Source organism: Suricata suricatta, chromosome 2, assembly GCF_006229205.1.
Source record: "Suricata suricatta isolate VVHF042 chromosome 2, meerkat_22Aug2017_6uvM2_HiC, whole genome shotgun sequence".
NCBI classification, from domain to species: domain Eukaryota; kingdom Metazoa; phylum Chordata; class Mammalia; order Carnivora; family Herpestidae; genus Suricata; species Suricata suricatta.
This window is the reverse complement of record NC_043701.1, coordinates 54,693,900-54,709,187: the sequence shown is the minus strand read 5'-3', so window position 1 is coordinate 54,709,187 and position 15,288 is coordinate 54,693,900. Positions and strand designations below refer to the sequence as shown.

The 15,288-nt window shown below is 41.8% G+C and overlaps 1 protein-coding gene across 4 annotated transcripts in view; it reads left to right on the top strand.

The window, feature by feature from the left end:
- HECW1 (HECT, C2 and WW domain containing E3 ubiquitin protein ligase 1) overlaps nucleotides 1-15,288 on the top strand; it is a 432,582-nt gene that overhangs the window by 190,480 nt on the left and 226,814 nt on the right. For all 4 annotated transcript variants that reach the window (XM_029926571.1, XM_029926585.1, XM_029926561.1 and 1 more), the window contains exon 4: nucleotides 6,490-6,597. In XM_029926571.1, coding sequence (XP_029782431.1) covers nucleotides 6,490-6,597 — 108 coding nt within the window. The remainder of the gene's footprint in view (nucleotides 1-6,489; nucleotides 6,598-15,288) is intronic.

The window sequence follows — 15,288 nt, the reverse complement described above, 5'->3', positions numbered from 1 at the left end:
GGATTCTCTCTCCTGGTGACATAGAATGGGGAAAGATCAGGTGGTCTCACTAACAGCTCGGCCTCGTTTAGAACCCTACCCTGCCACTGGCCAGATGGCTTCAGCCGGCACTGTCATCAGAGCTCTAGGTTTCTTATCTCCAAAATAGAGGGGACAACATAACTTTCTTTTCAGGATCATTGAGCAGAATTGATGAGACACTGCACATTTACTGCCCAGTGATCAATACTTCATGTCTTGATCTATCTTGTCAAGGAGCTCTATCCTCTGGATGTGTGATAGCAAATTACCTTAATTCCCAGACTTTGTTCAGCCTAGCCTTCACCATCAGATGGGTCCTCAATCATTGTAGCTGTGCATTTATAGACAAAAGTTTCTTACCAAACCAACAGGAACCTGGAAAGAGATTTTAAAGTTTAGTAAGTGGGAAGAAGGTTATCACCTGGTCATAAATAAGTACATAGAGGCATACTTATTAGAAATCGGCATTTCCAAAAAATAGTTCTGCAGTTATTTATTTAATAATGCCTACTTGACTTTGGCAAGTAAAACCTAATTATTTATGAGTGCTATTTTTAGGGTTAGAGAATCAGCAATGCCCACGGCTTACTTACACTAAGGGAACAGTTTTGTATAATTGGGTTAGGATACACAGATTGTAAAGACCTCTAGTCTTTAGAATGCTAAAGTATTTTTCATCTCTTCATCTCACATTCCATGTTAAAATAATATTTAAAATATTAAAACCCTCTTTAGGGCTATCAGTTTTTTTTTTTAATAGCCATTCCTAGGGTACCTGGGTGGCTCAGTCAGTGAGCATCCAGCTTCCGCTCAGGTCATAATCTCATGGTTTGTGGGTTCAAGCCCCACATCAGGCTCTGTCCTGACAGCTAGCTCAGAGCCTGGAGCCTGTCTTCGGATTCTGTGTCTCCCTCTCTCTCTGACCCTTCCCTGCTCATGCGGCCCCTCTCTGTCTCTAAAAAATACATTTAAAAAAATGAAAAAAAAATTTTAATAAAATAGCCATTCCTGTTGGAGGAAGCCCTTATTAAAACTGCTTAAAGATGAAATAAATAGTAATTAAAATTGTCAAAATAATTGAATAAAGTACATATACTATGATCTCGCTTTTTTATTCATTTAGAATGTGAATTTTAACACATCATATCATTATTATAGCATGTCATATACTATACTATCTCTATACTGTGATAGAATTTGCTAAGAATTTGAAATTAGAATGCATTTGAACTGGTGTACATTTATTCTTCCAAAATTCAACAAACAAGAGGTGATAACTCCAAACAAAGTTCAAATTAAAACTTCCCTGAAGCGGCATCTTGGAGGCGTCCCATAGACCGGTGCCCAGGGACACATGTTCTCTTCCATACCTTCTAGGTTGTTCCACCTGTGTGAGGTAAGAAATTATGATCTGTACTGAATTGGTTCCTTGGAATTTTTTGAGGCATCTTCTGTGATGTATGCCGACTCAGTGTTTGTGAATATCCCATATGTGGTCAGAAAGAAAGTGTACTTTTGCTGTGAGTAGAGTTCACTCTATTATATATACAGAGAGAATATAGATAGGTATAGGAGAATACAGAAATCTATATGTATATATATAGAGAGAGATGGAGATAGATAAGAATATAGAAGAATATGGAAATCTATATGTATATATAGAGATATGGAGATTATATATATATTTTGTATAAAATGTATTAACTGGAACTTATGCATACTGGGGCCATGTCTTCACTCTGCACAGTTCCATTCCAGCTGAGGTAACAGTTCCCACAGAATGATACAAACAAAGCAAGGACACAATTCTGATATGTATAACTTTCTGTTCACAGAGCATCTCACAAACCAAGGATCTCTCTCTCTGTCTCTCTCTCCCATGTATAAAGTTTAATCACATATATTTTAATTTTTTGTCTTTTCCAATGTTTGAATGGAGTATGTCAGAAGTTGCTGGTAAAATTTTTAAAATTTTAATCTTAATTTATATATCTTTACTTTCACTTCTATAAATTTTATACTTTATTGATGTTGATGTGAATTATCAAGTGTATATATGTTCATGATTTTTACCTCTGCAATTTCTTAGTTTATTATTACAAATCTGCCTGCCTTCCATGTGCTACTCTTTTCCCAGAGTTATTATTATTATCATTATCATCGTCATCATCATTATTATTATTTTAACTATTTAAGATTAGTCTCTCAGGTTTCTTCTGCTTCATATTTGCTTGATCATTTTCTTATCTACATTTTCAAACTAGTTCTTTTTTTGAATGTGGCTATTTGTGTGTGCTTTTATATTCTTTTCCATGAATCTCTGGCTTTTCATTGGCCAGAAGAGCACATTTACATTATTGTATTTACTGTTATATTGGGACTTAATTTTACCATCTTTCTTCATATTCTTTATTTACTCAATTTTCTTTTGCTTTGTATTTTCTGCTTTCCATTAGATAGATCTGTTGATTTAGAAATTATACAGTCTCAGGGTGCCTGGGTGACTCAGTTAAGCATCAGACTTCGGCTCAGGTCCTGATCTCACAGTTCATGGGTTTGAGCCCTGCATCGAGCTCTGTGCTGACAGCTCAGACCTTGGAGCCTGCTTTGGGTTCTGTGTCTCCGTCTCTCTCTGCCCTTCCCCTGCTCTCTCTGCTCTCTCTCTCAAAAATAAATTTTTAAAAACGTTAAAAAAATTGTACATTCTCTTAGCGTTCTTATGGTGAGTGCTTTTAATTATAGGCCAGAGGTTCTCAATCAAGAGTGGCTTTGCTCCCATTTGATTATCAGAAGGCGTGAGTTCCCTTGGGAAGAAGAAGGCAGGTTGCATTTTGTTTATTGGGCTTAGGAGATGTAGACAGTGGATCAGTTCTCCTTCTTAACTGGTTCTGTGCTCACTTGTCCATGCTGTTCTCAACAGCAATATCTTTTTGTTGTATACTTTTCTATTACAGATTAGGGTCTGGAAAGCATAGCTACAGTTGTCATTTTGATGACAAAGCAAGAGAAGTACATGTCATGTTTCTCAGGAGTGCTGTTTCTTAAACTTCACTAGAACTTTCTGATCCAAATTTTTAACAACCTGCGGAGGTCTTTTCTTGGAGCTTTGCCCTATTGTTAGCCCAGACTGCAACAGAAATATCTGCTTACTAGTGATGTCTGACGCTGTTCTAAGACTACTACCTGTATTCACTCATTCAATCCTCACAACAGACTTTTGAAACTGGTATTGATAGTACCCCCACGTTGTAGTGAGGAAGCAAAGACACAGAGGGATTAAATAAGCTGCCTAAGTTCACGTAGCTACTATGGTAGCCTGACCTTCCTGCCTCACGGGCCTGTCAATATCCCTGTAATCACACAAACACTGCTCCCACAAAATGACTTCCACCACGAAAAAAAAATTGGAAATAAAGAACCTTGGGACAGAGGGCCCAGGGACTATCAATCCTCAGGGTGGCAGAGCGCATGGCTGGGCCCCCACCATCCCTTCCAGGCCTCTTCTTTTCTTCAGTGCATTCCTCTAATGCAGAATCCAAACTTACATTTCTCAGACTCCTGTGCAACCATGTTCCAGATGCACACTGGTCCCTTCATTAGGCACACCGGCTAGACAGGGAAGGAGGCAGCGAACTGTGGAGTTTCTTCTACTGGTTAGCGTGTGGCTGACGCAAGCATGGCTTTGGGAAATTCCGCTCTCTACGGCAGTGCCTTGCTGTCTGCTCACTCACTTCCTGGGCGATGTGGCGGTGGTAGGTATCCATCTTGCCACGGGCTGGTTGCTGTCTGTGGGTGGAGAGGCAATTGCTGTGGCCTGGGCAGCAGCCTCCTGCTCTCCTGCTCACTGGCCACAGCTGCTCTTTGAAGTTCTTGAACTCACCAGTTCCCATGAGGCCGCTCTGAGTGAGGTGGAAACAGGGCCAGTTATTCTGGGGCTGATCCCATAGACCCAGGCTCTAGGAACCCAATCCTCTGCATTAACTCCCCCTCCGCATAAAATATCTGGACTGATTCTGTTTCTCTGCATCTGACTCCCACAGTACACTTGGATTTCCAAGCAAAGACCAGTAACTTTTCTAACAATTGGCAATGAATGCCTTTGGGGAAAGAGCTGACCTCTCAGCACAGATGGTCCAGACAGGAATATTGACTATTCTTTCTTCTTACATGGTATTTGTTATGAAGTATTATTAATGTAAGAGAATGATCTATTTATCAGTACCAAAGTTGTCATGTTTAAATGTGTACAATGAAATGTGTCTTGTTTCCTTTAAAATGTGTGTTATTTGCCATCCTCATTAGTCTTTGCAGATTCTTCCCACCTGCTCACCCCATCCTTTTCTCCTTCATGCTCCTGTGGTTCCTTAATATTTAACCCATTCTTAAATTTACTATATTCTAATGAAATTGCCTGTTTTCTTGAATAAATCTCCAAATTTATTAGAAACTTCCTGAAAACATAGACCATATCTTATTCACCAGTGTATCTGCAGGGTTTAGCACAATAGAGTGGAGGAAATACTCACTGCACATTTACCTAATGCATGAATGAACATCCTTTCTAGACATTATTTACATGGATACTTGATCATAACTATTAAAATGAATATTCTGGTGATCAGAGTGGATAGATTCAAGTAAATACCTCTCCTTAGAGAATTGCCATAATGAGGCAAATCTCTATACTGAAGACCCAGGGAGCTATGAAAATATTATGCCTTTTTTTGCAGAAATGAGGCAATTACTGTAAAAGACATATTATGCAATAATCTTAGTAACCCAGCCAGGGCTGTGAGCACACACTGTGAATATTAAGACTGGCAAATTTTGCAACCAAATGATTTTCCAAGGGATACAGTGCCTGCTATTAATGAAGCAGAGATAGCGTTTCTGTGCCCAATTATCTTTGCCAAAGAAGAGACAGCCAAAAATGTTTAGTCAACATGGCCAGTCACAAGCACATTGACCACTTATCTCATTTAATCCTCCACTAGGAGGTCCCAGAGATTAGCACCCCACCCCCATTTTGCAGGGGAGTACCTGAAGCTGTAGACATGATACCATTGGTTCATGGCACAAAGAGCCTTGATAACTGGGTACTTTGCTACAAGTCCTGCCCTCTTTGCACCTCATCCTGCTGGTTTTCCCAGTCCAGCCAGATGCAGGATGTGAAAAGGTATTTTAGTTGCTAAAAGGACAACCATGACCTAGCTCTTCTCTGCAGAGCTTGACCTTGAAGCCTGCTCTCAGGAGCCCCTGCGTTCTGCTTATTCCTACTGTCACTGCAGTGGCTTTGGATTCCAAAAACATGGTTTTCCCAGATATGCAGATCTGTCTAGCTCAAGTGGTTACTTTCTGCCAAGGCCCCATAGATAACCAAAGTAAAATTCATATTTCTGTCTTTGCCTCCACTGAAAACATGAGGTCTAGAACCAGAAAGAGGCAGTCATCTTGGTCTCCACAGATCAGTCCTCTCCAGGAATGCTTTTCCAGCTTTAAGGAGGATATTGGTAATTGCAATGTGATGAGCAGAGAAAGAGCAGGAAAGGAAAAGTGCACAGTCCCCCACAAGCTCCTCTTAGTGCCTCCATGCAGGAGGCTCTCCCTCATCTTAGGCCCTAGCACCACATCAAGGCCTCTCTCTGTGCCCTCCACACCCACCTTCCATCTCCACCCTTATGGCTTCATATCCCGCAGGGCTTCCCTGAACCCCTGGTGACCTCCCTCCTTGAAATTAGAGCACTCCATTCTTTTCCTTTCCATCCCCTATCTCAAGTTGTAATAATACCTTTATTTCTTCACTTAGTGTTTAAAGTCTGCATCCTCAATTGTTTGTAAGCTTTAGCTCAGAAAGGACCATATTGGGTTTGCCTAACACCATGGCTCTTGCATTTTCCCCAGCATGACAGATGGTTAAATCTCAATAAGTATCTGTTGAATGAACAGATGAATGAATGAGTGCATGAAGAATGGATGGATAAATTCATGGATGAGTCCCAGGTATTAAATGATGACAGATATCCAGGCTGGAGAAGAGATGCTATAAGATAGGGCCTATGAGAACTGAGCCCCAAACAGAAAGTGTGATTGGATGTTCTCTTTATGCCTCGTTCATAGACCCAAATAGAGACCAATTTCTGAAAACTTTAAGAGGAAGATTTTGACACTCAGGTTTCACACAAATAAAGGCTGTTTAAAAGTGAAATTGCCTGCAGTAGAAGCAATTATTTTCTCTTCCTGGAAGTGTTTGCAAACCAGCTAGATGGTCACAGGAGTATTGCAGAGCTGGGAGGAGATTCCTGTATTACAATGGGTTGGTCAAGAGTGTTGGTCAGATTCCATGTGCTTTTTCTTCTGTTGAGTTAGAGGTAGCATTAATATTGTTTGCTCTTTTTCTTTTCTTTTTCTAAATATACTGTTAGCTGATATGTTTTTCTACTCTGCTTTCTTTCTTTCCTGGGAATATAGATGAGGTCTTGTCAGAAAACTTTTTGGACTATAAGAACCGTGGAGTCAATGGTTCTCATCGGGGCCAGATCATCTGGAAGATTGATGCCAGCTCTTACTTTGTGGAACGTGAGTACTTTCCCCATTCCTCTTGCTTGGGATGAAGCAGGGTTCAACTGCTTCAAGTCCTTTGTTATTCTGTACTGCTTCCCTTAGAAATGTGCTGTGTCAGAGAGGCATACATTTAATGAAATGCTTAAAAACAGTGATAGGTGAGGTCTAGAGCATTGGGCAACAGCCATCCAAACCAGCCCAGAGGGCCATTCCTTTTGTTTCAAAAGAAGTTGGGTTCATGGTCATTCATAGGCCTCTGGATTCAGAACATTTTAGCTCAGATCCCTTAACTTTTATTCTGGGCTCGTCCATGTGCTCTCCAACTTTGCAATAGTTGCCGCTTCTGTATCCTGTGGTGAAGTTTTGGCTTCGCTTGAGCAAGTTCTTCAAGACTCCTTGCTCATGGCCCAAGAATATTGGGGATATTCCACACTTCACCCTGATCTTCAGCTCTGGCCACAATTCCCCAGGATAGGGATTATACATTACTACTACTACTACTACTATCAACCTGTTTCTTTGATTCCTGATCTACTATATTTCTGGGTGTATAAACTTGTCATCATGTATTTTACTGAGATATATTCTAAAATTTTATTCTATCTTTGAAAATAAGTCGTTTTTGTAGTTAAGGAAGGATTTTTTTTCAAAAGTCTCCATACTGGTGCATGTCCCATTGCACAAGGAAATATCTTTGTGGGCCTCATGTTTACCAGCTGAAGGAATGCACAAAATACCCTTATTTCAAGTTCTTCCCTTCCCAATTGGGTATGGGAGAGTGCTAAATGTACAAGTTCCTCCCTGCATCTTCTGGTTTATAGCAGGGATTCAGTCAATGTGTAACTTCTAAAAGGTACTAATGGAATAGTCCCTTGTTCCACCTGTCTAGTTCTCAGAGGAAGGGATACATGGCCAGGAACCTAAAGCTGTCTATTATCATTTGACTTGTTGTTCAGGCAAAACTATATGCTCTAGCATGTTTTTCTCCCATTTTTATTTACTCTTATTTCCATTTGTTTACTTAGTAAGCATTTTGTAAGACATACTATATTCCAAAGACCGTAGATTTGAAGATAAAAGGTCTGGTGTCTGCCCTTTAGAAGTTTATGGTATCTCTGCCCCTAGAAATGACACAAATGCCCCTCCTTTTTTATTGCCAAAACTGTGTAGACAGGAGATTTGATACTATTGGATATAGAGGGGACATGATTTTATAAGATGTGGTTGGGCCCTTGACTTTGGCTTAGTCATAATGAAGTTCCCAACAAGATATTCCCTTTTCCTTAGTATTTATCTCCCTGACTCTAGCTTTTCTCCTCCTAATCCATTATGATGCTGATACCAGACAAAATGCCTTAAATTCAACTCTGATACCATCTGCTCAAAAGCCTCATGACTCTGCTTTCTGACTACATCAGCTGAAACTTCTCTGGCTTGTTGCCAAGCCCCAACGAAACCCACCCTCACCCCTCAACCCCACTTCTTCATCCTCCCCAGCATGCCCTCCTTTGTCCAAGTCATGCCAGTATCTCCCCCATCCTGAAAATAGCATCATTTATTTTAAAGGACATAGGTGGGCTTGATTTGGGGATAAAGATGGGTTCCAGCTAGTGGTACTTAGTATGACTTCCCAAATGCCAGAAAGAACAAAAAAGGTAAAAACTTGCATTAGCAATGAATATTAGACACATTAGCTGACTAGATGCCCAGATCTACATTGGAAGTTTGGTAGGAGGCCTTACTACACACCTGTTTCCTTCTTTGGAGTTCCAACTAATTGGGAAATCGACACCATTTAGGGTCAAAATATAATGTCAGCTTAAAATGATGCAGGAATGAGCACAGCTTATAAGTTTTTGTCTTCTTGGAGTCAAGGAATTAAATATTAAGGATAATGTGAAATCTTATAAGCTAATGTGAAAAAGATGAATTTTGTATAAAGTAATCTAGCAATAGTGCTCTTCCTTTCAAAGAAGTTCTTTTCAAGATTTTCAAGATTTCTGTGATATATAGATTTTGTGTATATTTATCTCAAATAACAAGCCATATCATATCATCGTCTTCATGAAGAAACACTTTAAATACCACTAGAATGATATAATATAAAAGCAGCCCTGTAAATTATAAAAAATATTGTCATAACTGAGTACAAGTATATTCAAACTTGGTTAAGTAGCAATGTCCTAAAGTAAGCAAATGGCTTGCCAGGTCATAGTCAAAATAACTGATAATCGAATATTTTTAAAAAATGGATTTTACAACTGTTCTGGTGCAAACTTGAGACAATCTCACTCTGCAGTACTCACTGAACAAACAGTAGCTCAGTGTTTTGGAAAAATGGATGAAATTGAGAAGGCAGATATTTACATTTTGCAAATACATCAGACCAGTGCTCAATATACAAAGGATATACGATTCTGTACAAATGTAATATAATTTGTCAAAGACTAAAAATGTATCAAGAAAAAGCTTAACTGAGTTTTCAAATGATTAGAATATTAACTTAGGGCACACATATAAGTCAAATAAATTAAAATGCTGTGATGGACTATAGCTTTAGGAGTCTGAATGCATTAAAACTATATAATATGCTGTATGAATTTCATATATTTTTAATGTGAAAACGTTTATATTTTTAAAAATGTAAGATTGAAAAGTGCCAAATTAACAAATAGGAAGAGATTGGATGTACAAAATGTTCGAATATGGCTATCTTTTATTAATGCATCAAAGCATCAAAGGTCCTCTTGCTATAATATAAATGCAGAATCCAGGCCTTTAACCATAATTTTACAGAAGTTTCTGATATTAATAGAAAGAGGACTCTTGTAGTCTCTAAATAGTAATATACACACATTAATCTAATTGGTAAATTATACCTTCTTAAAATTAAAAATTATTTTACAAACTTTGCGCAGAGACCAGATTGAAATACAGCAGGAGGCCATTCTTTCCATCTGAGGGTTAAATTAAAGTGATAAAATAAATGGGGTTGTTATTTCATTTTTATTTTCCGTTCTTGTCTTTATTTTTTCCTTTTATGATTTCCTTTTGGAAGAGTAGAGGTACATCACTGATTACTTGGAGTCTATAATGTTCTAACAGTACTTTTTCAGGGTCATGATTCAATTTAGACTTAGGTAATTGCTATTGATTTATACAGTTTTTTTAAGGTCTGACTAAATCGGATTTTGAACATACTACCAAATTAGGAATATTCAAAACAGATATTTTCTGCACTCTTCAAAGAGTAACATGCATGAGAAAACACAAAAGAAATAAAACCTGAATTATTTCCTTTTCTCTGGCTTAATTTTTCCCTAGTGGGCCCCTGGCTGTTTGACTATAGTAATAATGGGTGTATTATGAGAACTGCAAAAAGATGCAAATTTTAACACTGAGAAAAGAAAGAACTAGTGAAGTTTCAGCTTTACTCATTCTGATCAACTCTTACAATGCTGTATCATTATAGTAACTCCATTACTATTTTTTAATATGTGCAATCAGGCTTAGAGCAGGCCAGGCTTAAGCGTTAGGAGTCCCCACAGTCCTTGCCGATCATGTGCTCCTATCAGAACTCCTTCAAAACTGGGGTTTACATTGCCCAGAAGCAATGACAAGGGTGGTGCTTCTACAGGGAAGGCATCTTTGTGTTGATCCCTGGCCCAAATCTGTTCCATGTAGCTCCGTGTTCATTGCAGCTCCCTATCGGCAGGAGGAAGAAACGTGTGCCTGCCACCACCACTGATTACAGCTTAAGGAGTTTCTCCCAAAGGGACCTCCTTTCTCCACCCACTCTTGTGCTGTGTCATGTTATCATGGTCATGAACACTGCCTTCTCACAGCTGTCTGGATGTCAACCAGAAATCCACAATCCTCTAGCTGTTCTGCTTAGCCTTGGTTTCCTGTCCATGCTCAGGTCACTGGTCTTGCCCCACTCCCACACTGGATCCTTCCCCCTTGTGCACTCACTTCCAGAATCACACCCTGACTCATGCCTGCTCTGATTCTATCGTCCTGTGTTTGTCAAACATTAGCACATTCCCAGTTCCTTTTCCATCCATCTTCCCAAAGTTAAAAAGCACACAGTGGCCCCTGATTACACTTAACAGAAAATCTAGGGGCGCCTGGGTGGCTCAGTCGGTTAAGCGTCCAGCTTGGGCTCAGGTCATGATCTCACAGTTCGTGGGTTTGAGACCTGCGTTAGGCTCTGTGCTGACAACTAGCTCAGAGCCTGTAGCCTGCTTCAGATTCTGTATCTCCCTCTCTCTCTGACCCTCCCCTGCTCATGCTGGTCTCTCTCCATCTCTCAAATAAATAAATAAATAAATAAAATACATTAGAAAATCTAAACAAGTAGTTTTTAACGACATCCATTGAGCATGGCAAGGTGAAATTTACTCAGGTGGGAGGGGTCCGGATTTGCCTTTCAGTCCACACTTAGGCAAGGGGCTTCCCAGTGAGAGGCAGGTGGACTCAACATCAACTCTGGTGTAGCCCGTTCAGTCTCTTGATCTGTACAATTAAGTTAATGTGTACTACCCACAAGGCAGCCCCATAAGAATGGATGAGTCACTCAGCGAATGCTAGATGTGTCTGTTGCCAGGTCCGCTGTGTAAGTAGAAGGCTTTGAGTTAGTGATTGCGGTGCCACTCGGAAAGGGGGTCAGATCAATAGTGTACATTCCACTTGGCCTTTCTCCTCAGGGAATAGACAAGCGGGTGTCATGGTGACAACTGTGTGAACTGAATGGCTTTATTTGGAAAGTTTTCTGTGAGAAATGCTTTGCAGCTAGAGTTGAAGACCGAAGGAACTGAGGGAAAAGCAGGGCTCCAGGAGAACCAGCTGGCTTCCCCTCATTAACATTTCTGGCACATGCTTTCTCCTCTCCGGCAATCAGCAAGAGCAAGGATCAGTCCTGCTGGAGCTGGGGGGCCACCCAGAGCCATGATTAGACACAGGGATCTTATCAGATGGACAATGCAGAAGGTTCAGGTTACACATTGTTACAGCCTTTTGTTTGGACCTGGGCAGACTTTCACCAGCACGGCTCTGCTGTTAGAACCCAGTATGGCTCTTCTGTGATTTCTAAGGAGGTGTCTCCATCTGTCCTGCAGCCATAGGCTCCAAGCCCTCAGGGAGTCTCAAGTCTACTTGGGGAGACTAAACATAAGCCTGGTACTCAGACTACTTCACAGGTTTTCTGTGAGGAGCAAGAATGGCTCTATAGAAGTATTTGTAAGATAGTGGACATTCATATTATGGTGTCATCTTATTTTTACTACATAACTCCTGAGACACCATGACTATCCCATTGTTCATCCAGTTTAATACTATCCCACAGGGAAATCATGGTCAGCATTGCATTCTACAACAGCCGTAAAGTCATTTCAATATTGCTTATGTTCTTATATTTCTTCAAGTTTGAGAAAAGAATGGATAGTTCACACAATACTGCCAAAATTCATTTTTCTATTTCACCACATAGTTCCCCTGGTTTTTCTTTCACCTAAACTTCTCCATAAACCTACTCCTGGTTGCAGCTCACACTCAGAGTGCTCTTCTTCTCTTCCTTTTTCTCCTTCACATTTTGCTTTAGAAGCCTAAAAGAAGTAATCATGCTGCAGATAAATCTCCAGGACTGATGGAGGAAGGAGCCCACATCACCAAATACACAATCACTCACTCTTTAGCAGACCCGAGTGAAATGGTTGGAGATATTCACATAGTAATAACATCTGGGCTGCCAGGGCCAACCGAGGTGTGCAGTGGTTCTGGCTGAACAGGGCCAATAAAACAAAAAGACTGTGGCAGTGGAAAGAAAGGGGTCCAGGTGGGAAAACAGGACATATAAGTGAGGAGACACACACAGCAGGCTGGCCCTCCGTCTACCCAATGTGAAAAGCCAAACTGTTGCGTGCAATCACTTCTTACCATGTCAATTATTCCATTACATCTGGGGCAGCAAAATCAATCTTTAGTCCACAAAAGTGTCAGTCTATGAGATTAAATAACAGACCACACAAAGAGTGACTCAGCATTATTACAGAACACAGGAAGATATAACCAAACAGTCAGTTCAGATTTGCAGCAATACAAGATAGTGCTGGCTTCTGGTTGGATATGTGTCAGATTCTCCCAATGGCATGAAAGCTCTTCATCAACACAAATAAATGGTCAGGCCCATTTATCATAGACTGAGACCTTTCTGGAGTAACCTTGAGTCACCATGTCAGTAAAAGAACATGCAGATTGACCTGCCTCTCTTAACTCTATAATGCTGGAGGCCTGCTGGGAACTGTACTCATCTTCAGGACCTCAGATCCAGAGTTAAAGCCTTGGTCCCTACCAAGGTTCTTGCATTCCAGTATGGGAGGTCAGCACATACCTCGTACTGTGTCCCGTATGATTGAAGAGGAGAGCACCCAACCCCGCTTTGAGGCACAGAGTTGATCATCCCCATGCATAAGAGGAGCTCATAGGCATACAGGGCCAGTGGGAAGGAAGAGCTGGTATTGGGGGCCAAGTGTAGAGACATCATTTCAGGCAAGGGACAGCACCTGCAAAAGCATGAAGGTATGGAGGGTGGGTAGGCAGGGGTAGGTGACAGTTAGGAAAGAGTCCTGACAGGAGGAGGAGGGGAAGGTGGAGGAAGAGGAGAAAAAGAGATCATCAAGTGTGGAGGATTAAGTGTGGCCACAGATTCCTTGATAGTCCTCTTGAGAGGAGGGGTCCATGTCTCCTCTCCTATGAAAGTTTCCATGCTGAAGTGATGCTATGCCAACTTCCAGGCCCAGGCTGTGAGAGACTGGTCGCTTCCACTTCCTCCCTTTGGAATACTCACTCTTGCAGCCCTGAGACAGCAGTGCTGTGAGAAGCCCAGGCGGCCATGTGAAAAGTTGCATGGAGAGGTGATGGTTCACCAGCTCAGCTGTCTCCACCCAGGGGACTGTGGGGTGCAGCCTAACTGTCATCCATGGCAACAGCATGTAAGACCCCAAGGGAAAGCAGTCTAGCCAGGTCCAGTTACCTCACAGAACTTTGAGAGATCATAATATAGTACTGTTTTAAGCCGTTAAGTTTTTTATTCCTTTGTTATGTTACCATAACAACAGAGAAATCTAAAAAGTGGGGCCATGGGAGTCAGGGAGGAGAAACTATCAGAGGGGGCATCGTCAACATGACCTGATGAGTGCCAGTGGAAGGGTCACAGAAGACACGTCTGGAATGCATCTTTGGAAAGTTGCCACATGGGGACTGTGGTGGTGATTATAAAAAGAAAATTCAACAAGCTGATGAGAAAGACTACAGGCTACAGTTCATCCTGCCTTGCTCGGAGGGATCCTGGTTTGGGCTCTGAAAGTTTCCAGTCCCAGGAAACCTTTTCATCCTGGGCACACCGGAATGGTGGTGGCCCGCTGGTACATCTGCACTGACAGAGAAGAGTGACGTGTTCCGGCAATCGTCCAGCAAGGCGGCTGTGAGAGACTCTGAGGCAGCAGCATGGGGAGTAAGACTGAAATAGACTCGACCATGTGTACAGACTGAGTGGAAGGAGCCATGACGTAAGAGCTCTTATTGACTTAGTACTCACTTGTGTCCACTTTCTTACACCCTGTTATGCTGATGATAGCACCGTGAGGAGGGTGTCAGCACCACTGTTTCTGAGGAGAAAACAGACGCAGTAGCGTGTGTGGCACAGCCGGGGTGTAAACCGGCCTCACCTGCTTGTGCTCATCAGCCCCGGGGAAGAGCTGGGTGGTGGTGGATGTTTGATGGACTGAGGCTCATAAGCAGTCAGAAGAAACAGGATGCAAAGAAAGTTAAGAGCCCAGCCTTTCCTGGAAGCTCTTGACCTGCTAGGGACCAGGTGACTGAAAGTGTGGTGGGGCAGGACAGGGACAGGACGTGGGGACAAGACTTGCGTGCTGACCACCTCACAGCACCCCTTTCCTACAAGGAGGGGAAATAAGAAGAAACTGGAAGAACTCAGGAGTGATTTTCACCTGTATATACGTGGTAGAGTAAATTTAGCATTCTACAGAAAGAGTCTCTCTTGGTCCCTCTCAAAGCCACTCTACACGAAATGAGTCTCTTCAACTCCAGACCACAGACACAGGGAGCTAGAAATAAGCAGGGTACTGAGATTCTCCATACTTCTGCCTCTGGACAGTGATTCAACGAGAGAAGGAGGAAGTATTCTGTCCATTTTAATGTCTATGAAATGGGGACATGATAGCTTTTTCCTAAAGGCCTGTGTGGGACAAATCAGAGAGACACCACGTCTGGCAGGAGAGTATGTGGGGCAGACAAGGGAGCCTGCCCTAACTAGGACACTGTGTCTGGACCTGCAGCCAGGTGGGTGAGGCCATGTCTGAAGGGCATGCCCAGATGATTACCGTGATGCAGATATAGCAGATGGGAATGAAGGCGGCTAGAGCCATCCCACAGGGGGTGACCTGTGTTTGTCCCCAGGGACCTGTGCCTGACTTAGAAGATCTGATCCCTGGGCTGCGATTTGGGGTAAGGCTGATGTCCTGAATAGAGGAGTAATAACAGTAATAGCACAACTGAAGATCTCTGAGCTCTTCTGATGTGTGGGCACCATGCTGAGCACCTTAACAAGTATTGTCCCATTTAACCTTCATGAGAACCCTAGGTGGCAGATAATATTTTGCCTTTTGTTGGTAAGGAATCTGAGATGCA